Source organism: Xyrauchen texanus, chromosome 35, assembly GCF_025860055.1.
Source record: "Xyrauchen texanus isolate HMW12.3.18 chromosome 35, RBS_HiC_50CHRs, whole genome shotgun sequence".
Taxonomy (NCBI): domain Eukaryota; kingdom Metazoa; phylum Chordata; class Actinopteri; order Cypriniformes; family Catostomidae; genus Xyrauchen; species Xyrauchen texanus.
This window is the reverse complement of record NC_068310.1, coordinates 2266057-2288203: the sequence shown is the minus strand read 5'-3', so window position 1 is coordinate 2288203 and position 22147 is coordinate 2266057. Positions and strand designations below refer to the sequence as shown.

The following is a 22147-nucleotide window of genomic DNA, read 5'->3' as shown; positions in this document are numbered from 1 at the left end:
GAACAAATTGTACATTTTACTACTTGCACTGGGCTTTTAAAATATTTTTCACAACACATTTGCACCAAGCTATACTGATTGACAACACTCCTGTCTCTGTCCAGTTTCCAGGTGAAGTTTTTCTATATCTGTCAGATTGCTTACTGGTTCCATGCTCTTCCTGAACTTTATTTTCAGAAAGTACGAAAGGTAATGCTAACATGCATGTTTTTTAAATAAAAAGATTTATTGTTTAATACTATATGATTCTTGAGATGTTTTAAATCTAATTAAAAACAAGATTTCTTGATTTTAGGAAGATATTCCACGTCAACTGTACTACATTTGCCTTTATACCTTTCACATCGCTGGTGCATACGTTCTCAAGTGAGTATTTTATTTTTTGTTTCAGGGTAAAATATTTGACCAATAAATGAGGAAGGCCAATTAATCTGCTCGTATTTTGAGATTATAAGATGATTACCAAAATCTTCAGACAGATTGTCAGTTAATTAATCAAATGTTTTTGCAAATATTTTTCTGTAAATTGGGTCTATATTGTGTAAAAAAGAAAACGTTACCTGTATTTAAATTCTGAAATTTGATTGTGTACTCTCTGGTATTTTTCAGTGAATGCGGTCATTATAGCAAAAGGGTGATTTGCTAGAAAGGAATTCTCGAATACACATTAATTTTTCAGTTTAACTTTTCACTTAAATTAAGATTATATTATAATTTGCAATTAATCATTTTGTATAAAGCAAGAAAAATATAGGACTGAAGTATTTTTGGTAGTGGTCTCAGAACTGGCTAAATGAAAATAAATAAATAAAACTGCTTGTTTAATTGTAACTTTAAACGTTTGATAGCAAGAATTGACCATACGTCTGAAACTTTAGTTAGTATACCACAATATATGATTCCTTCACAGTTTTTATCATTTAATATTTGGCAAATAAGTGCAGCAACAATGACTAAAATGAGGAATACTTTTATGGACATGTACGTATGAATTATATGACCCTAACTCATGTTGCAGTGCTTGTTTTCTCTTAGTCTCCACCGTCTGGGTCTAGTCCTTCTGGTGCCACATTACCTAGTGGAGCTGCTGTTTCACGCCTCACGACTCTTCTACTTCAGTGATGAAAACAAGCAGAAGGGGTTTGTTCTTCCAGTCTAAAGCCCAATTCATTCTGCATATACACTACATGGCCAAAAGTATTTGGACATCAGAACACCACACCCATATCAGTGGCGGCTGGTGCTTATCGAAGCTGGGGAAACAGACTATTGTTTTTGGTATCTGCAATGTGGATACAAAAAATGCTCAGACTGCTTCTCAAACAGTGGCATACGTTTTTTGCAGCAAAATAGGCAACAGATCTGATAATAAAAACTGAAATGTTGCATTATAACTACTCCTGTATTTCCGTGCCACCGAATGCTGCTCTTGACAGCTTATTTTAAAGGGGTCATGACATGAGAAACCAAATTTGCCTTGATCTTTTGGTATATAAGAGGTCTTTGTATCATTAAAACGTCCTGCAAGTTTAATATTTTAAGACGTCCTCCCCATTCTAAACGAATCATTTATTTAATCAAGCTCAAAATACAGCTCGTTCTGGATTCATGGTTAGAAGTGACGTGTCGGTTAGAAGTGACGTAACAGCGTTTGCATATGACCGCCTCCAGCACAATATAACTAGATAACAATATAACAAGATAACTACGCTTTAAGCGCAAGACAACTACGCTCATTTCGTATCGCCGTGCGCCTCACAAGTGTTCAGTCGATGGACAGCGAGCTCTGACAGAGACTACTTGTGAACAGAAAAAATTATGATGCCACACAGATGTGCTGTTCCTGGCTGTGGTCAAACAAAAACTCTGAATAAGCTGCCGAAAGATCCAGACGTCAGGGAAAAATGGATGCAGTTTATTTTTTGCGGACGTCCCAGTCACGGCAGTGTTAACTTAAGCGTTTGTTCTGTACATTTTAAGTATGACTGTTTTGAGAACAAATCTCAATATGATGCTGGCTTTGCCAGAAAACTGTTGCTCAAAGATAAGTCCGTGCCGACTATTCTGGGAACAAAGACGACGCAAACTGTAAGTAATCTATTTTAAACTTTAAACTACTTTTTAAAGCGCAATTTCATTCATTATGAATAATCACAGTGTTTTTACTTAGTTTACTTGCATTTTGTTCTGGCTGGGAGCGTCAATAATTGATACATAGGCACTGACGTTAGCCAATCATAACAGTGGGCGTTAACACTGAAGTCTTAAATGGAAAACGCCCCCAAAACAGACTGTTTGAATCAGAGGATGAGAAACAGGGTGGGAAAAGGTCATAAATCACTAGATTTTAAAAGTTTTTCTTAAAAAAAAAATATATTAATACTATAATTGCACCTAAGTGAACATAATAATACAATAAAAAAACCATGTCATGACCCCTTTAAAGTCATGTCCATTTAATAGCTGTACCAATCATCATATAGAGAAGCCAGGCTTACAGGCGGGACAAAATATTGGGCTATCAGTCCATGTAGACCTTATTCACAGTAGTGCATTTTTGATTCTTAACGGGAATGAAAATGAGTCTATGAGGGACAGCATCTCTTCAATGGCATGAACATTATAAAGCTCCTAGATCACATCTGATTTTCCACAACTCGTGTTGTTTGGAGTTTTTTGTCAACTGAATGTTCTTGAAAGATACACTGCCTGGCCACAAAAAAGAAAAAATGTGCATACTCTAATATTTCGTTGGACTGCCGTTAGTTAGTCTTCTCCAGCACATCCCAAAGACTTTCAATGGGGTTAAGGTCAGGACTCTCTGGTGGACAATTCATGTGTTAAAATGATTTATCTTGCTCCCTGAACCACTCTGAACCATTTTTTTTGGGCCAGGCAGTGTATTTATTTCAATGCTTTGTCCACGGAATGATCCAAAAACACTTTCAACTGCAGAACAGCCCATTGAAGATATGGTACGTCTACCCCTCACAGCCTCGTCATTTCAGTCTATGGGAGCTTCATGTGAGCTATTTGCACTGGATCTGCATCTGAGTGTCTTTTGGACATTGTGCCTTCAATCAATACAAATAGTGTCCAATAGTGCCTGTCCAATGCAAATAGTGCGCATGAAGCTCTCGTAGACTCTCAGAGAAGCACAGCATCCGGACGGGACCAGAAATTATGTGTTTAGAGCCTCGCGTCTAATCAGGCCAGAGCTTTTATGCCATGGATTTGAATGGTACAGGTATCTGTCATAGACAGATGAATCCATTGAATCGCGGATTCAGTGCGTCGGCACTTTAATTCGAAAATATTGAAATGCACAAACAGCAGTATGTAATTGTTTGTAAAACGTATCGTCTTGTCATTCTCACTGCAAAAAAATATTTTCAAGACAAGTATTTTTGTCTTGTTTTAAGTTTTGTTTTGAGAGAAATCTAACTGAATCTAGTAAGATAATGCTTAAAACAAGAAAAAACTGTTTGCCAATGTGGTAAGAAAAATAAACCTAATTCAAAGGGAAAACAAGTGTATTTTTCTTACCCCATTGGCAGATTTTTTTCTTGTTTAAGTCACTTGATTTTGTCAGATTTTTCTTAAAACAAGATATAATATCTTGCCATAATATGCCATTTTGCTTGAAAATAAATCACATTTTAATAATGTTTTTATAATTTTACAAGAAAACAAGTCAAAAATACTTGTCTAGAAAACGTCTCGGGTTATGACTATAACCCTTGTTCCCTGAGAAGGGAACGAGACACTGCGTCGTTGAAAACGACTCTTTGGGGAACGCTCCTTAGCGTGCGCCTCTGAATTATGAATGAAACTATTCCAATCTTGATTGGTGTTGCGTCATGACGTAACGTGACGGCATAACCGGATGCATAAAAGTGACGCCGGTACACACACACATTAGCCTAGCGATGAAGCAAGCCGCTCTCAGGCATTGAGGGCGTGGCAGGACGACGCAGTGTCTCGTTCCTTCTCAGGGAACAAGGGTTATAGTCATAACCCGAGACGCTCCTTCCGAGGGAACTCGCGACTGCGACGTTGAAAACGACTCTTTGGGGAATGAATGCCCACTAGGCCACGCGACCGAAAAAGGCCTGCCCTAGAGTGAAACTGAACTCAGGCACTCAACTAGGACGAGCACACGCGCCAGTCGACTAGGAGGTGCAGACTATAAAACCTGATGAAAGTATGCGGGTAGCCCAACCGGCTGCCTCACAGATCTCCTGGAGGGGCACTCCCGATAAGAGAGCCCTAGAGGACGCCATGCCTCTAGTTGAATGAGCCCTTATGGCCAAAGGTGAAGGCAAATTACGCACCTTGTAGGCCGAGATAATAGCCTGAACAATCCAATTACTAATGGTTTGTTTCGAGGCAGGGAGCCCCTTCTTAGGTGACCCAAAACACACTAACAGTTGGTCCGACCTCCTTCAAGAAGAGGACCTCTCGAGGTAAATGCCCAAAGCTCTGACAGGGCAGAGCAAATGGAGCCTCTCTTCTTCTGCCGACACATGAGGTGGAGGATGAAAAGCCTGCAGGACCATAGACCGTGCCGTGTTAGAAGGCACCTTAGGCACATAGCCAGGTCTCGGGTGCAGAATGGCTTTAACTCCGCCAGGGGCAAACTCCAAGCAAGCTGGTGTTACTGCCAGGGCTTGAAGATCTCCCACCCTCTTTAGAGAGGTAATAGCTAAGAGAAAAGCCATCTTGAACGCCAGGTCCTTGGGCTAAGCCGACTGAAGGGGTCCGAAGGGGGCCAGGGATAACCCTTCGAGAACCACCGCCAGGTCCCAGGCAGGAACCCTGGACCTGGTTGTCGGTCTCATCCTCCATGTACCACGGAGAAAACGAATGACCAGCTGGTGCCTCCCCAGAGGCCCATCACTCAGTGGTGCATGGAAAGTCGAAATGGCAGCCACGCACACCTTAAGTGTGGAAGGGAGAGACCACGAGAGAAACGATTTTGAAGAAACTCCAGAACTGAAGCCACCGGGCAGTTAACTGGATCTAATTCATGTTCTCTACACCAAGTGGAGAACACATTCCACTTGAGGCCATATAATCTCCTAGTAGGCGGAGCCCTAGAGCTAAGTATGGTTTCAACCACCCCCGCTGATAGACCAGCATTTAGGTACTGAACCCCCTCAGGGGCCAGACCCACAGTTTCCACAGCTCTGGACGAGGGTGGAAAACTGTGCCCCCTGCCTGAGACAACAGATCCCTCCTCAGAGGAATCTGCCGTGGCGGAGCTATCAGGAGTGAAATTATGTCTGAGAACCATACTCGGGCCGGCCACATCGGGGCAACCAGAAGTAGACTGATGCCCTCTTGGCAGACCCTTTCCAGGACTCCCGGGAGCAGAGCGATCGGGGCAAATGCGTACAGGCAAGGCCTCGGCCAGGCCTGTACCATGGCATCCAACCCCAGTTGGGCTGGATGTGAGAGGGAGAACCAAAGTGGACAGTGGGACGTCCCTCGAGATAGATGACATCCCGATAGATCCACTTCCGATGGTCCAAATTTGTCCCCTATCGACTTCACCACCTCTGGATTAAGTCTCCATTCCCCGGGCCTCAGCCCCTGCCTCGACAGGATGTCTGCTCCCTGATTCTGAACCCCCGGAACATACATTGCTCTGATAGACAGTATTTTCCCTTGGGACCAAAGAATTATCTGATGCGCCAGTCTGCACAGAGGGCGCGATCTGAGTCCCCCTTGTTGGTTCAGATAAGCTACCACTTATGTATTGTCCGAACGTACTAGGATATGGTAACCTTAGATGATTGGAAGGAAGCTCCTCAGAGCCCTGAACACAGCCAACATCTCTAGACAGTTTATGTGCCAAGAATGATGATGGTCCTGCCACAGACCCCTGACAAAGCGGCCGTCCATGACCGCGCCCCAGCCAGTGAGGGAGGCGTCTGTCGAAACGGTTTTCCGGCCACATGACGCTCCCAACACTGGCCCTAGGGACAGGAACCAAGGTTTCTTCCATATTAGCAGAGAACGAAGGCACCTGCGCGTTACTCTGATTATACGAAATGGATTCCCCTTGGGGGAAAACCCCTTGGCTTTCAACCACCACTGGAGGGGCCTCATGTGTAGAAGGCCCAAAGGTATAATGTTGGATGCCGCTGCCATGAGGCCCAGCAGTCTTTGAAACTGCTTTACAGTGATGGCCTGGCCTAGCTTTAACCCAGACACCATCGCCAGAACGGACTCGATACGTGCAGGAGACATGCGTGCCTGCATCATAACCGAAGTCCCACACAACACCCAGAAACGTTGTGCACTGGGATGGTTGTAACACACTCTTTTTGTGTTGAGTCTCAACCCCAAACTTCGAATATGGCCAAGGATCTACATCTCGATGCCGAATCGCCATTTCTCGAGACTGGGCCAGAATGAGCCAGTCATCGATATAATTCAGTATGCGGATGCCCTGAAGTTTCAGAGGAGCAGGAGCTGCATCCATACATTTGGTGAATGTGCGGGGAGAGAGTGCTAGGCCGAACGGAAGAACCCGATATTGGTAAGCTTCGCCCCCGAAAGCAAACCTCAGGAACCTCCTGTGACATGGAAGGATGGGTACATGAAAATAGGCGTCTTTTAGATCTATCGTGACAAACCAGTCCTCGGATCTGATCTGACTCACGATGACAGGAATGGTAAGCATTTTGAACCTGAACCTCCTCAAAGGCCGGTTTAAAACTCTGAGATCTCAACCCCCCATCCTTTTTTGGAACTATAATGTACCGGCTGTAAAGACCGGACTCCCTGTCTGAATGAGGAACACGTTCTATGGCCTTCAGCAGCAGAGATTGCACTTCTTGTTCCATCACCTGAGCCTGCTCCGGAACCACTGTAGTCTGCACCACCCCAGAGAATTTGGGGGGGGGCGGTGCCCGAACTGCAGTCTGTACCCTGATTTTATTATATGCAGGACCCATGCAGATATGTTGGGAAGATGATTCCATGCCTCTACAAAATCTACTAAGGGAACCAGCCTCTCGAGGCTGGTCTCGGGTGTTTTTCGAGCACTGTTCCCGACTTCCTGAAGCGAAAGACCGGCAGGATTTAGTCGATACGGTGTCTGTGACCACCATTGATGCTTGTTTTTTATTTTTTGACACGAACGGCACGGTGTGCGTTCGCTTGAAATTGATGTGGCCCGAGTGTCAGAGACGGCGGAACCGACACCCGATTTCCTGAGGACTCCGCTGCGAGAGCAACCGCGGTTGCTCTGCAGCTGGGGACAGCCCTCCGAGGTTCTACCACCTCGGTAGGACCTCTTTCCGAAGCTTCAACTAAGGGACCAGCCTCGAGGCTGGTCTGGTGTTCGAGCACTGTTCCCGACTTCCTGAAGCGAGAGACCGGCAGGATTTAGTCGATACGGTTCTTGTGACCACAATTGATGCTTGTTGTTTTTTATATTTGTATTTTTTTTTTGACACCTAACGGCACGGTGTGCGCTCGCTGGAAATTGATGTGGCCCGACGCGTCAGAGACGGGCGGAAACCAACACCGATTGTGTGCCGCCATGTAAGCCCTACTTATTAAAGCAGATGTATCTCTGCAGGGCTTACTAGGCAGCGCGGGTTTTAGCCCATATCCCGTGCCCCCAAAACATCGCCTGTAATCAAACACTGGGGCTGGAGATACGGGACGAATGCGGTTTACCCCACGATCTCGCTTTTAGATATCTTTGTGGAGGTCGGGAAAAACGGCAAACCCCGGCGCTGAGGTTGTGATCTGTGCCGCAGGAAACGCACGCCTAATTTGCTTTCAACTTGCGTTCCCTGCTCATTTTGTGGCCAGCTGATATTCAGTCTGGCCACGCACGCGTCACAACCTCAATCAGCTCCTCATAAGCTTGGCCAAAAACTGGCGTGCTTGGCTCACGGTCGTCCGCGATCGATGCTGAGCATATCCACTTCCTCGGAAGCAGTGAGCTCAAGCATCGGGACCTGATCATGGGCAGAAGAAGCCGCGACGTGGGCTTCTGCACCACTCACAGTAGGCTCGGATCCTCAAACGAAGAATGAGAAAGTGCCGCAGCAGTCTCATTCTCATCTGCAAAATCCCGCTGCGAACCCCGCGATCTCAATCGCCACGCTGCCTCAACAGACGCTGGACCAAAACGGTGGGGAACGCGAGCCTGACCGTGCTCATCAAAGCACGCCAACCGGAGCGCAGCACTCTCATGGGTAGTGCTTCACAACTTTCACAGGCAGATCCCTCGAGAGCTACCTAGTGCAGTGCTGCGCTCCCAAACAGTTCACACATAAAGCGTGCGTGTCCCTACCCGTAATGAAACGAGGGCAGGGGTGCACGCACTTCTTGAACTGTTCGGTGGCCATAATATTTTTAAATCAGACAAACAACACCAAATAAGACAAACAATTTCAACACAGAGCGCTTGCTGAAGAGCGAAAGCTAATGTGTGTGTGTACCGGCGTCACTTTTATGCATCCGGTTATGCCGTCACATGTTACGTCATGACGCAACACCAATCAAGATTGGAATAGTTTCATTCATAATTCAGAGGTGCACGCTAAGGAGCGTTCCCCAAAGAGTCGTTTTCAACGACGCAGTGCGAGTTCCCTCGGAAGGGAACACATTTTTGCAGTGAGCAGTTAATTTTTTTTTATTATTTTATCAGAAGCCGTACTTCCCATGCACTCTTACACAATATTGTCAGATTTTATTGCTGATTTGAAATTGATGTTCTTTGATTGTAATCTTGACCAACCGTTTTTGAGATTTTGGTCTTTCTCCATTCAAGTAGATAAGAGCTGCACAGTCATGACTAGAAATTGCCTCACGAAGCTGACAGTGTACTGACTTGCTAGAAAGACTTTGGTTGTATGTTGTGTTTATGTTGTGGATTTAGCTGAGATATATATAATAAAAATATAATATTTTAAATAAGCAATATCGCAATCGTGCTATATGACCCTAAATCAGCACTTTTGTGATTACCCTCGGCTGAATCGATGATGTAGGGTCATATAGCACTCTTGTTCATGTGATATTGATTAAATGTATACTGTTTGTATATATAAAGCTCTGGAAAAAATAAAGAGACCACTGCAAAATTATAATTTTCTCTGGATTTACTATTTATAGTTATGTGTTTGAGTAAAATTAAAATTTTTATTCTATAAAGTACTGACAACATTTCTCCCAAATTTCAAATAACAATATTGTCTGTAACACTTTACAATAAGGTTCCCTTTGTTAACATTAGTTAATGCGATAGGGATCATGAATAAACAATTAACAATATTTATTTAATGTTAGTTAATAAAAATGTAATTGTTCATTGTTAGTTAAGTTCATTAATGTTAACAAATACAACTTTGGATTTCAAAAATGTATCACTATATGTTGAACTTAACATTTAACTAAGATTAATAAATTGTTAATAAGTATTGTTCATTGTTAGTTAATGTTAACTAATGTTAACAAAAATGTTCATTTTATGCAAACACATGCCTATAAATAGTAAATCCAGAGAAACTGATCATTCATAATTTTTTCCAGAGCTGTGTGTGTCACCTTCATAAAATGTGTCACCTTCATAAAATAGTATAATGTCCTAAGTGATTTTTTTTTTTTTTTTTTTTTTTTGCCTAAATCATCTCCACATGATGCTGGCCACCTCTTGTAAAATTTCTGAAAAACCAGAAAAAATGACTTGGGACATTATTTTAGGAAGGTGACGATATACAGTGCATCCGGAAAGTATTCACAGCGCTTCACTTTTTCCACATTTTGTTATGTTACTGTCTTATACCAAAATGGATTAAATTCATTATTTTCCTCAAAATTCTACAAACATCCATCCATCCATCTTCAACCGCTTATCCAAAGTCGGGTCGTGGGGGCAGCTGCTCCAGCAGGGGGCCCCAAACTTCCCTATCCCGAGCCACATTAACCAGCTCTGACTGGTGGACCCCGAGGCGTTCCCAGGCCAGTGTGGAGATGTAATCTCTCCACCTAATCCTGGGTCTTCCCCGAGGCCTCCCAGCTGGACGTGCCTGAAACAGCTCCCTAGGGAGGCGGCCAGGGGGCATACTTACCTGATGCCCAAACCACCTCAACTGACTCCTTTCGACGCAAAGGAGCAGCGGCTCTACTCCGAGCTCCTCACGGATGACTGAGCTCCTCACCCTGTCTCTAAGGGAGAAGCCCGCCACCCTTCTGAGGAAGCCCATTTCGGCCGCTTGTACTCGCGACCTAGTTCTTTCGGTCATGACCCAACCTTCATGACCATAGGTGAGGGTAGGAACAAAATTGACCGGTAGATCGAGAGCTTTGCCTTTCGGCTCAGCTCTCTTTTCGTGACAACGGTGCGATAGAGCGAATGCAATACCGCCCCCGCTGCCCCGATTCTCCGGCAAACCTCCCGCTCCATTGTCCCCTCAGTCGTGAACAAGACCCCGAGGTACTTGAACTCCTTCACTTGGGGCAAAACCTCATTCCCTATTCTACAAACAATACCCCAATAATGACAAGTTGAAAGAAGTTTGTTTGAAATCTTTGCAAATTTATTAAAAATAAAAACGAAATCACTTGTACATAAGTATTCACAGCCTTTGCCGTGATACTCAAAATTAAGCTCATGTGCATCCTGTTTCCACTGACAATCCTTGATGTTTCTACAACTTGATTGGAGTCTAAACCGTGATAGATAGATAGAGATATATATCTCTGTCTATCTATATCTCTCTCTCGAGAGAGAGAGAGATATCGATCGATATGTATATAGATATGTATAGATATAAATTGGATGCATTGGAGCAGGGTGATTAACCAGCTAGCTTGCTTCAGTTAACCGGCGCTCAGCTCTTTAAACTCATGCAGCTCAGATGGGACAATCACTATGACTGGGTCATTTGAATAAATAAGGTTTTATTCAACAAGGTTTTTCAGGGTTCCCACAGTCATGGAAAACCTGGAAATATCAGAGACGTATAATAATAATCTCAAAAGACGTAGAAATTTCTATTGTGAGATTATAATTTTTTGTTTTCGGGTTATATTTTATTAGCTAGATATTGCTCTTGTGTAGCGTAAAACTTGCTATCAAGCCATAGTGATGGGACATTTGTTAGAATTGTTCTTTTGAATCAATTATTTAGTCAAAACCGTTGTTAAAGTGATTTTTGTCAAGTGTAACATTTTGTAAAAAAGCCTGAAAAAGTCAGAGAAATTCATTGGTCAAAAAGGGTAGTAAACCTATTTTTCTTAGAAAACATTGTTGGTGCATATCTTGCAGTGTTATTTTTTTCTTGTCATTTTCATCAACATTATGCTTTTATTAAATTTGTTTAACAATCTCGTTTTCATTGACGGGAGGGAAAAAAACATTTTTGGCAGTAATTTCGTTGACTAGATGAACACTGTTTCAGTGCGGCTGGAAACAGCATAACCCCCGGTAGGTCCTCCCTAAAAAAAAAAAACATGTCAACATGTTGGATTTTAATTACCTATCAAAAGTTACAAAATTTACAATTGAACAAGTCAGGACTGAACCACTTATTTATAGCCCACCTGTTCAAGTTGACAACATTCACTAAGGTAAGTAATTAACATGGTCAGACTTTTCCAAAATTGTAACTATATAGTGATGATTTTTCAATATGTAACTTCTTTCTATTTGATGTTACTTTTATTTACTGGTTGTGTTGAATATTCAAGTTTTATTTTTAGCAAATTAAGAAATGGCTGCTGAAATGTTTGAAGGAGAGATGACTTTTTTCTTCATTTATTTGATGCAGATCGCTGAAGAAATTGATACTAATCATTGTCATTATGTGCACAGCTGACGCACATAGACACATCTTACTTACAACAAGCCCAGAGATTAAAAATACAGTGCACACCCACAAACACAAAGCCACTTGTATTCAAATAATAAATCACTTCTTTTAAATTTGTTGCCATGCTTTTGCAAAATCACGGGAGTGAATTCGGTTTTATTTGCAAAAGCACATTAATTGAACTCTGGATTTATTTCCATTTGCCAGAGACACATTGATGTGGCCAAGTGTAAATGGAATGCTGTCCAATTAAATAAACTTAATTCCCATCAGTAAAAACACGTAAAGTGACCAAGTGTACAGACGCTGTGCTGGAACAGAAAAGGGCCTCTACAAACTGCTGCCTCAAAGGTTAGTTGAAGTACACAATTGTCTAGAATGTTGCTGTAATCTTTAGCATCAATATTTCTCCTCACTGAAATAGCCAAATCTGTTCATTAGAAGGTGGTGTCCACATACTTATGGCCATATAGTGTATTCCACTCTGTGTGAGTGTTTTTCAAATTTTTCTTATAATGAATTCTTATTTAGCCCAGTTCATCTCCTCACTCTCTTGCACATCCTCTTCAGAGACCATTTTTGAGGTGATGAGTAAATTGCCTTGTGTTTCTCTATCAGGTTCACGCTGTGGGCTCTTCTGTTTGTCATCACTCGTCTCCTGACACTCACCATCTCTGTTCTGACGTTCGGTTTCGGCCTGTCCCGCACAGATAATCAAGGATTCTCCTTAGCTGAAGGAAACTTTAACGTGCTTACCTTCAGGTAGGCCAGCCTGGAACACTCACATTTGTGGTTGCGTTATGATTGTATATGTTTAGCAGAAGCCTAAAGCCACTTACAAATGAGGAATTCTGCAATACCAGCAATTCATCCTTAAGAGAGTGTCAAACAGACTTCCAAACTTTGTAAGAAAAATAAGAGCATAGTACAGAGGTGTAAGTGTGACATGGATTCTTATCTTTGGCAATATTGTAGTGTATACAGTACAGTTATGCTAATAAACCTAAACCTTTTGAATTGTGTAGATATTGTTTGACTATAGAAAGTGTGTTAATGATTGCAGAATCAATACCACATTTCTCTCCCAATACTGACTTCAATACCTGAACTCTTAGTATCTCTATTCTTCTTCTTCTTCTTCTTCTTCTTCTTCTTCTTCTTCTTCTTCTTCTTCTTCTTCTTCTTCTTCTTCTTCTTCTTCTTCTTCTTCTTCTTCTTCTTCTTCTTCTTCTTCTTCTTCTTCTTCTTCTTCTTCTTCTTCTTCTTCTTCTTCTTCTTCTTCTTCTTCTTCTTCTTATATCATATATTATTTCTGGTTTTGAATGTGTATGCCTCACTGTGCTCTATGTTGTTGCTATGGTGTGGTCGGTCAAGTCAAGCTGGTAATCAAACACCATTCCCATTTGGGCTGTCAACAGGGCTGTGAAACTATGTTCACTTAAATTCTATTAAAGTTAGTTATATTTGCATCCACATCACTGGTCAATGGATTTTAAAATTATGTTGTCTCAAGTCCACGAGGTTGCCATGAATAAATCAAAACCAAATAGTCCCATGTTACTTTATTGCAAAGAACATACCTGGCTCTTAAAGGAATAGTTCACCCAAAAATGAAAATGTTCTCATAATTTATTTGCCCTCATGCCATCAGATGTGAATGACTGACTTTCTTCTGCAGAACACAAATGAAAATGTTTAGAAGAATATTTCAGCTCTGTAGGTCATTACAATGCAAGTGAATGGGTGCCAAAATTTGCTGCTCCAAAAATCACAAAGGCTTCATAAAAGTAATCTAAAAGACTCCAGTGGTTAAATCCATGTCTTCAGTAGTGAAATTATTGGTCTGAGTGAGACACAGATCAATATGTAAGTACATGTTTGCTAGAAATTCTTCTCCCTGCCCAGGAGGCGTATCCAAGAAGAATGTGAATCACCAAAACACTAATGTGAAAGTTAAAGGGGACATTGACTGAGCAGTGAGGAATTTATAGTAAAAATGTTACTTAAATATTTATCTGTTTCTTACCCACACCTATCAGATCACTTCTGAAGACATGGATTTAACCACTGGAGTCATATGGATTTCTTTTATGCTGACTTCAGAAAGCTTCAAAATTTTGGTACCCATTCACTTGATTTGTATGCACCAAAAGAGCTGAGAAAATATTCTAAAAATCTTAATTTGTCTTCCGCTGAAGAAAGTAAGTCACACTTTCTTTCTGGGATGGCATGAGGGTGAGTAAATATTTTTAGTGTGAACTATTCCTATAAATAAAGTGCATTCCATTTCAAATAAATTCAAATAAACAAATCTAAAGGTTTAGCCTTTATATGTTCTCAAATCTTAAAATTACAAAAACAACAGAGTGCAACAGAACGTTCTGTTGCACTCTGTTGTTTTTGTGTGCAGAAGTTAGAGCTGCATGTCACCACCAAACAAGTGGTAGGAAAATATGTGTACATGAATGTATATTGAGAAAGTAAGAGGGCTGAGCACTGAACACTGAGGCATCCCAGTGGTTCGCTGATGTGACTTAAAACACTTGTTCCCTTCAGGATACCTTGAAGAATCTTTTTAGTGAGGTACAACGCAAACCTGTGAAGTGCAGCTCCAGTGATGCCCAGTACAGAGAGGTTAGAAAGGAGGATTAACTGTATAGAAAGCAGACATGTTCAGCAGTGGTGGTGATGGTTACTAAGGATATTTGTTAGTAACCAAGGATCATTAAATCTTTATTTTAGTCCTGACTTGGTACCGAAGAAGCTGTACTTTTGACATCCCCACTTAGACAAATACTAAATAGTAATATTTGTGATTCCTGGGCCCTCCTCTCTCAGGATGACTTGTCTATCAGCTATCTGCCTGACCCAGGCCTGGATGATGTGGAAATTCATCAACTTCCAGCTGAAGAAGTGGAGAGAACAAACTCAAATCCAGGCCAGCAAGAAGAAAGCCATCAGCCCAAAAAGCAGACCCAGCAAGAAGGACTCTCGGGGTGAGCCTCTTCAGAAAGTCTTTGTTTTGGCATTTAAAAGTAAATCAGTTTAATTGTATTCTAACTAGATGCTATGCAACAAGACCCAAAACTGTTGTGTGACGTGACACAATCACAAATACTTTTCCCATTTATTTAGTTGTAAGGCATGAACCAAACCACCCAGCTCTGAGGTGAATCAAAACATTACAAACTTTTGATTTAAAGGGGTCATGACATACTTGCGTGTTAATTCAATGTGATTAATTTGATTAAAAAAGAAATAAAATTACTATAATTCAAGTCAAGTCAATTTTATTTGTATAGCGCCTTTCACAACACACATCGTTTCAAAGCAGCTTTACAGAATATCAGCATTAACAGACAATAAAACTGTAATGTCTATAAAGTCGATTAATCATCATTGTGTAATTTAGATAAAATACGATTTTTAATAGTGTTTAAAAATAATTAAATGATAATTGTATTAATAACCCCAGTGAGCAAGCTGTAGGCGACTGTGGCAAGGAACACAAAACTCCATAAGATGTAGATTAATGGAGAAAAATAACCTTGGGAGAAACCAGACTCACTGTGGGGGCCAGTTCCCCTCTGGCTAACATCATGAATGTAATGTAAATTATATATAATATGTTATATTAATGTACCATCATGTTTTGGGGCACAACTGTAGCCAAGAAACACTCACGCTGGTCCGGTGATAGCATGCAGTGTGTTTTATGGAGTGACTTTGATCATATAGACCACGTTTTAGTCTAAAAGTCCACTCATGTCTGTTCCCCGAGTGCTGTTGAAGTCTGTGGAAAAGCTGTTAAGTCCATGATGGTTTGAGTTCTCTGCTGTAATGCCAGCTCATGCATGAGGCAGCACTGAGATTGGATAGAAACATTCCTTCTCATCAAAAAGTGGGAAAACTTAAATACTTGCTGTCTTACCAATCATATCTCTGGCGTTTATGCATATACCTAAACTTTTGTTTTGAAACCAGAAGAACGAAAAGGCTCAATAAAATGAAAGAATAACAACAGATATGAGTGCTATAATTTTTTTCAGTGATGTTCAAACTTGCATACCATAACATCGGTTCACATGTAAAAAAATGTGTTTTGGGATTTCATGAACCTAAAATCCACGATCCCGGATCCGGGATTTAAAATTACGTCAGTAATAATGTACTTCCAATTTTAAATGTATGCGGAGGAGTTATGAGCTCATATCTGGTACCATTTGAAAGCTTAGAATGTCTACTTTCTTGAGATATGCATCACTTTGGCATTTGTTTTACACTAAGTAACTTATTTACAATAAATTACATAGTTCCACCCATCAAAAGTCGTGTCATAATTATGTGCGTTTTTGAATACGCATATTTCTCATATCGCTCAAATATGACGCACATGTACAAACCATGTATCAAATGAAAGCTCTCATTGCCAGTAAGAAGTTCCAATAAGTCTTTTTATTGAGGTATAATCACATATCTAATACACTTCGAATGAATCATGAGGTATACAATCAACATTTGTAAACATACAAGTGAAATTATTGAATATTTGCCGTGCTACTCGCGACTAGACAGCACAGTTAGCCACAAATGCTACATAATCCTTTACCTTAGGTTATTCTCTGCAAAATGAGCCGTTTTTCAGTGTTTTCTGTGGTTGTGTGCCCAAGTAATCCCTTGATATGTCACGCGAGTGCAGAAACACCACAAAGTAATGTTATATGATATTCAACAATCCAGGAAAATATGTAAACATCCGATCCGGATAAAGCATATATTGTCGTAAAGCTTAGACCCTCCGCTTTCCGGCAATGTCTCTCAAGATCAAATAGACCAATCAGGGGCTGTGATATTGCATCCTGACTGTGAAGTGATCACTAGGTAGGTTACGTGCGCAAAACACACAGACGCGTCTCACCAGACACCTGAGCGCATATTTACCACTTTCAACAGTGTTTTATGTAATGACAAAGGGTTTTCTGTAAAATTACACTGGGATTTTGCATTTATAGCACTGTATATGGGTATGGGGAGACTTTAGATTTGGGTAGGCGGAAAGTACACCAAAAAAGGTAATATTCCTCCCTTCAAATAAATTGAAATAGATATTAAATAAAACATGATACAGACAAAATTCCTTTTTCAGGTATTTGCTGACATCTAGTGGAAACAGCCAAAACTGTCTGCTTGCTGCTAGGGTTTACAGGGCTTGAGTTATACACTTTCAAAAATGAATTTATATAAAAAAAATCAAAAAGCGCCTCTTTTTTTAGGAGGGTTATTACTGTTCAGATAACATATATTTTTTTTTTTTTAAATTTTTAGCAGTGTTTTATGCAACTTCAAAGGGTTTCCTGTAAAATGACACCAAAACTGTGTATTTAGGCCAAAGTATGTGGGAATGGGAAGCTTTTTAATTTGGGTAGGCCAAATCCAGGCGGAAATCCCCAAAAATGCCAAGGATCTTAATTAACAAACTTGGAGCTCATAGTACGTCTGCTTTAAAGGTTTCTAAATTATTGTTCAAAATGAATGAGAAATGAGAAAATGAATGGGATTTTTATTTCTAGAACCTAACAGTTGCACTCTATAGAAACCAAGCGATCGACAGTATACCATGTTGCGGTCATGACTGGGAATGGCAAAAGGTTAGCTTTTAAACGCATCGTGCCTCATTCAGACAGGCCTTGTTCAAATTGTTTTTGCAATTGTTCCACTAAAGAAAAATGTGTTAAAGACAACTTTAATAAAGCTTTTCTTATTGACAGGGGGCTCAGTCAATGGAGTCATGAAACCAGATGACAAGACATCACCAAGAGCAAGAAAATCAAAAGCACCATAAAAGCAAAGAGACAGCAGGTGCCCAAAATGTAATACTCTGTTTCAGCTCTGAACTTAATGAAACCGATCCACAGATACAAAAAAATTAAAGATCTTTGTTGTACGGGATGGTTCAACTTTTCATTTTCTATTTTCTTTTTTTTTATTTACATTTTATTTTTCCGATTTGTATTTTAAAATAACACTATAGATATATGTTCAACCTGTCCATTTGCTCTTGGCCTTCTAATAAGAATGAGGAGTTTTCAGAATCTTTTATGATTTGCAGCGAATGCTTCAAAGAAATCATTGCTCTAAAGTGAATGTTGCACTGCATTTTATGATAGATACATGGGCATCCCGCAATCACTCATTGAGTGAAAAATGAAACATTTATCCCCTGAAGACTTGGCCCTTATGCTTATTACACCCCATCCGGCATTTTTACCATGCTTCGTATGAAACACTTAGTGTGGATGGAAGCATTGGAAAAGTGTCCTTTTTAATTGATAACCTTTTGGCCCTCAGTCCTTTAAACTACTATGAAGTTCTGTGAGAACTATTACATCAACACAAGAAGCTGAAGTGGCGAAAGGCAGCTAGAAACTGCTATACATATTGTTTTTATGTATCTTTTGAATTACCTCAGCGGTGTAATTTTACTTTAAGAAATTGAGAGTTAGAACAAAGATTTTAAGGTATGGTTTTGTTTGAATCAAGGATAATTTTTTGCCGGCATATTTTTTTAGTGACTGGTCGTGATAGAGCTAAATGGACGAGGACGCCCACTACAGGATTGGATTATGCCTGGATTGTGTTTGGATTAACAATTTAATTTAGTGTCTTGTTTTTGTGTTTAATTGCATTTGAAGGAGCATCTTTATTCAACTGTAGTGATAATGGTCTATGTAGAGGTGAAGGGTCTTATTTCAATGTTTGCCTTCTAATGCTGTTTGAGGAGCATTTTTGGCAGCATAGTTTTTATCGACAATGAAAAAGGTAGTGCTAATTTCATAAAGACCGGTTTGGATGATGCTGACAACTTGATTTATGTCTTTTATTTGGTGTTCGATTGCATCTTAATGCTGCTTGAGGCAAATCTTTTTATGTGATTGTGGTGACAATGGTCTAAGATTTTGCTGGTTGTGTGGGCTCCCCCTGCAGGATTGGATGAAGCAGAGATGATTTTAGGGTCTCATTTTATGGTTGTTTGAGGATAATCTTTTGGCGTCCTAGTTTACCGACAGTTGTTACTGTCAAGCTAATTGGGCAAGTGCTCCCTCTTCAGGTTTGGATGACGCCGATAACTTGATTTTAGGTTCTTGTTTTGGTGTTCGATTGCGTTTGAATGCTGTTTGAGGAGAATCTTTTGGCAAAATCATTTTTTATCCCCATGCATGCTTGAATGACAACTGAATTTTGGACAACTTAATTTAGGGTCGTCATTTAGATGTTTGCATTTGAGGAAAATATTTTCTTTAGCAACAGTGATCACAGTAGATTTGGTTGTATAAGGGCTCCCCCTGCAGGCCTGGATGGTGCTATCCATGATGAATTTCTTAAAGTCTGATTTGCCTTTTTTCGCATTTTTACTCCCAAAAGGATTCACGTGCTAACAGAGGACCATTAAACAGCCTAAGTGGCCAAGTTTGGTGCTTATGTTTTTATTGATATAATCCATAAGCATTGATGGTGATATCACTGTTCGTTTCAGTTGTAAATCTGTGATGAGCACTGGAGCTAATTATTGTGTACTGGTACACAATTGTATCTTTCATGCAAAAGAAGCCTGCATTTTAGTCACACACAAAAAAAACTTTAAGAAGAAGAGAAAACTTTCAAACTAGCAAAAAATCTGCAGAAGTTTTCAACTGAGGAGAGCAATAGTGTGCATTTATATGGAGTGTTTGCTGTTTCTGACAGTTATAGAGATGTTTAGGAAACTCTGAAAAGCTGTTCCTATGTGGAAAAATAATGGAACAAGCTGTTTTTACTACACATTCTTTCTTTGTTTGCTCTTGGTTATGTATCATCTATACTTCTGATGTCCATGCCTGTCTGTGTCTGTCAGCATGGATGGGCCGCTGCAGTGTATGCAGTTTACATGAAACCAGTCAAATTGTTCAAGTGTTCTTAGACTGCAGCTTCTACTGTTTTCATTTTATCTCAGTTAAAGCACTGTTGATTTCTTTCTGTCTCTGTTACAAGTTTATTCACCTGTGAATGATGAGAGATTCATTTTTATATTCCTTTTGCCTTGTTGAATTGCCCGTGTACATGTGTGCTTGTTGCAATCTGTGAAGGAATCCTTTCACTGTATGGTTTGTTGCATAATAGCAGAAATAAAACCATAGGCATGGAGTCCATTTAAAATGTTCAGGTTTTAAGTTTCATTTGTCAGCAAGACCAAAACTGCCAATTTCTATCATTTCGTAAAGCCTGTCTTTTATGGTTCGTATCAGTTGCCAAATTGTATGAAAGAGACTTGTTGCTCTCTCCCAGTGCTTTTGGTATTGCCTGTATATAATAGATGTTGTACTCTATTATCGGTACAGTTTCAGGGTCCAGTGCCTAAATCTGATTGCAGTGCTGGGTAAATCCAAATTAATTGTTTGCTTATGTTCTGTACATTTGGAACAACAAGAAGAACCCCAATTTGAAGCAGAGTCGTTTTGGAGCAAAGTTTTCAGTTTTAATAGTAACTGAAATAATGTAATGCTCCAACTCACAAAAACATGTCTAGGACATATTTTAGGTCACACAAGAAATCAAAAGAAAAATTAAAGAATATTTAAAAAAAAATTTAGATAGTTGTTTACAGTATTAAATAAAAAATACATTAATGCAATGATTTATTGATAATTATTATTTAAATAAGCATGAATTTGAAGGCAGTGCTTAAATATTTTCATAATATTTTCCCACTGCGGTAATGAGATTTTTATTTAAAAAACATTCTCACAATAATTTAACGTATTACAGAAAAAATACTATAATGCTATGTTTTATTTAGATAAGCATAAATTCAAAGGCAGTACAACAAGTACTTCCGTTATATACAAATACTTGGATAATGAAATATATTTCTACAAATTTGCGCTAAAGGTGTTTTTTTGTTTGTTTTTTGTTTTTTTCCAAACATTAGATTCTCATTACAGTCATACATTTTCATGAAAAATGTCACACTGCAAAAATTCTTAATTGCTTCTTTGTTATTTGTTTACTTGAAATATGGCCTGGAAATGTTTGTGGCAGGTTTTGTGAGATTCACCCTCTTGGTCGCTCTCAATTCAGGGTTTTAAAAGTATCTGTAGCTAATTGCTGTTTAGTGATGGAAGTACATGAAATGTTTTGAAATTATGAAAATGACTCCATATGCCCTTACGGATACATCTTCCATTTTAAATGTATTTTAAAACGTAATGCTTTGGTTTTATTGCAAAGCTGATTCCTGAGATTCAAGTTGGTGCTGGTTCTTCTGCCAAATGTTTGCCATTTGAATGAACAACTCTCTCCCTCAGCTAATAGTAAAATCGTCCATGTTTACGTAGAGATGACATTCTTTTTTTTTTCCTCAAATGAATGGTTTTATCAAACTGGAACAAACTAGAGTTAATGTTCATTCCTGCCACACTTGGCTCAGGATTTTTTTTCAATGAAACATTTACAGAAGAATCTTATTATGAATCTTATATGAAGTTCGGCAAACTAAAGACAAAAAGAAAATGTTTAGATAGGTTATATGAGTAATTCACTACTGAATATGAGATTTTTTTAACTATTTTTATAGTGTTGGAAAAACTGTTAAAAGATTAACATTATTTAGACCATATAAATATTTTCCTGCTATTATTGGTTTATTATTTTTATACTGTGTGGGGGAAACTTTCTACCATGTTGTGTGTTGTTAAGTGGGACTATAAATTATTAAATGATCAGCACCATTAAAAAAAAAAAAAAAAGCTTGTGGGATACATCTTCAATTTGTAGTGGTGTATTATTTAATTCTGGTGAAAGAGTAATTTAAACTTAAATCTGGATTATTAGTCTTTGTTTTCATTTTTAGGTATGGAACCTTGAAGTATAAAAAAGTGAAAATGAAAACCTTTTTACACCTTCCCATTTGTTTCCTCTTTAAAGACACTCAAACGTGTGTGTGTGTGTGTGTGTGTGTGTGTGTGTGTGTGTGAATATATAAAATACTTTGTTAAATTCACTAACTACATCAGTTTTTACAATGATATTTGGAGTCTGATCAGCATTTACATTCAGATATTTGTGAAATTAAAAGATTCAACAAAGCCTTCTCAAATATCAGAACTGATACACAAAACAAATTAAATTATTTTCCACCATTCTTTTGTATTGTACATGTATGCTTACCTTTTGTTCAGATGTTTTTTATATACAATGTTAATATATTTATTTATGCAAGTCTGTGTAATGCTTTTTGTATGTTTGTCCTTTTAATTAAACCTTTTTCT

At 39.4% G+C, this 22147-nt stretch overlaps 1 protein-coding gene across 1 annotated transcript in view; it reads left to right on the top strand.

Annotated features, from left to right (window-relative positions):
* LOC127628442 (translocating chain-associated membrane protein 1-like) overlaps window positions 1–22147 on the top strand; it is a 38008-nt gene extending 15861 nt beyond the window's left edge. Inside the window, exons 6-11 of the mRNA XM_052105183.1 lie at window positions 105–189; window positions 296–366; window positions 1036–1140; window positions 12462–12605; window positions 14682–14839; window positions 17612–22147. Of these exons, the coding sequence (XP_051961143.1) occupies window positions 105–189; window positions 296–366; window positions 1036–1140; window positions 12462–12605; window positions 14682–14839; window positions 17612–17685 (637 nt within the window). The 3' untranslated portion in view covers window positions 17686–22147. The remainder of the gene's footprint in view (window positions 1–104; window positions 190–295; window positions 367–1035; window positions 1141–12461; window positions 12606–14681; window positions 14840–17611) is intronic.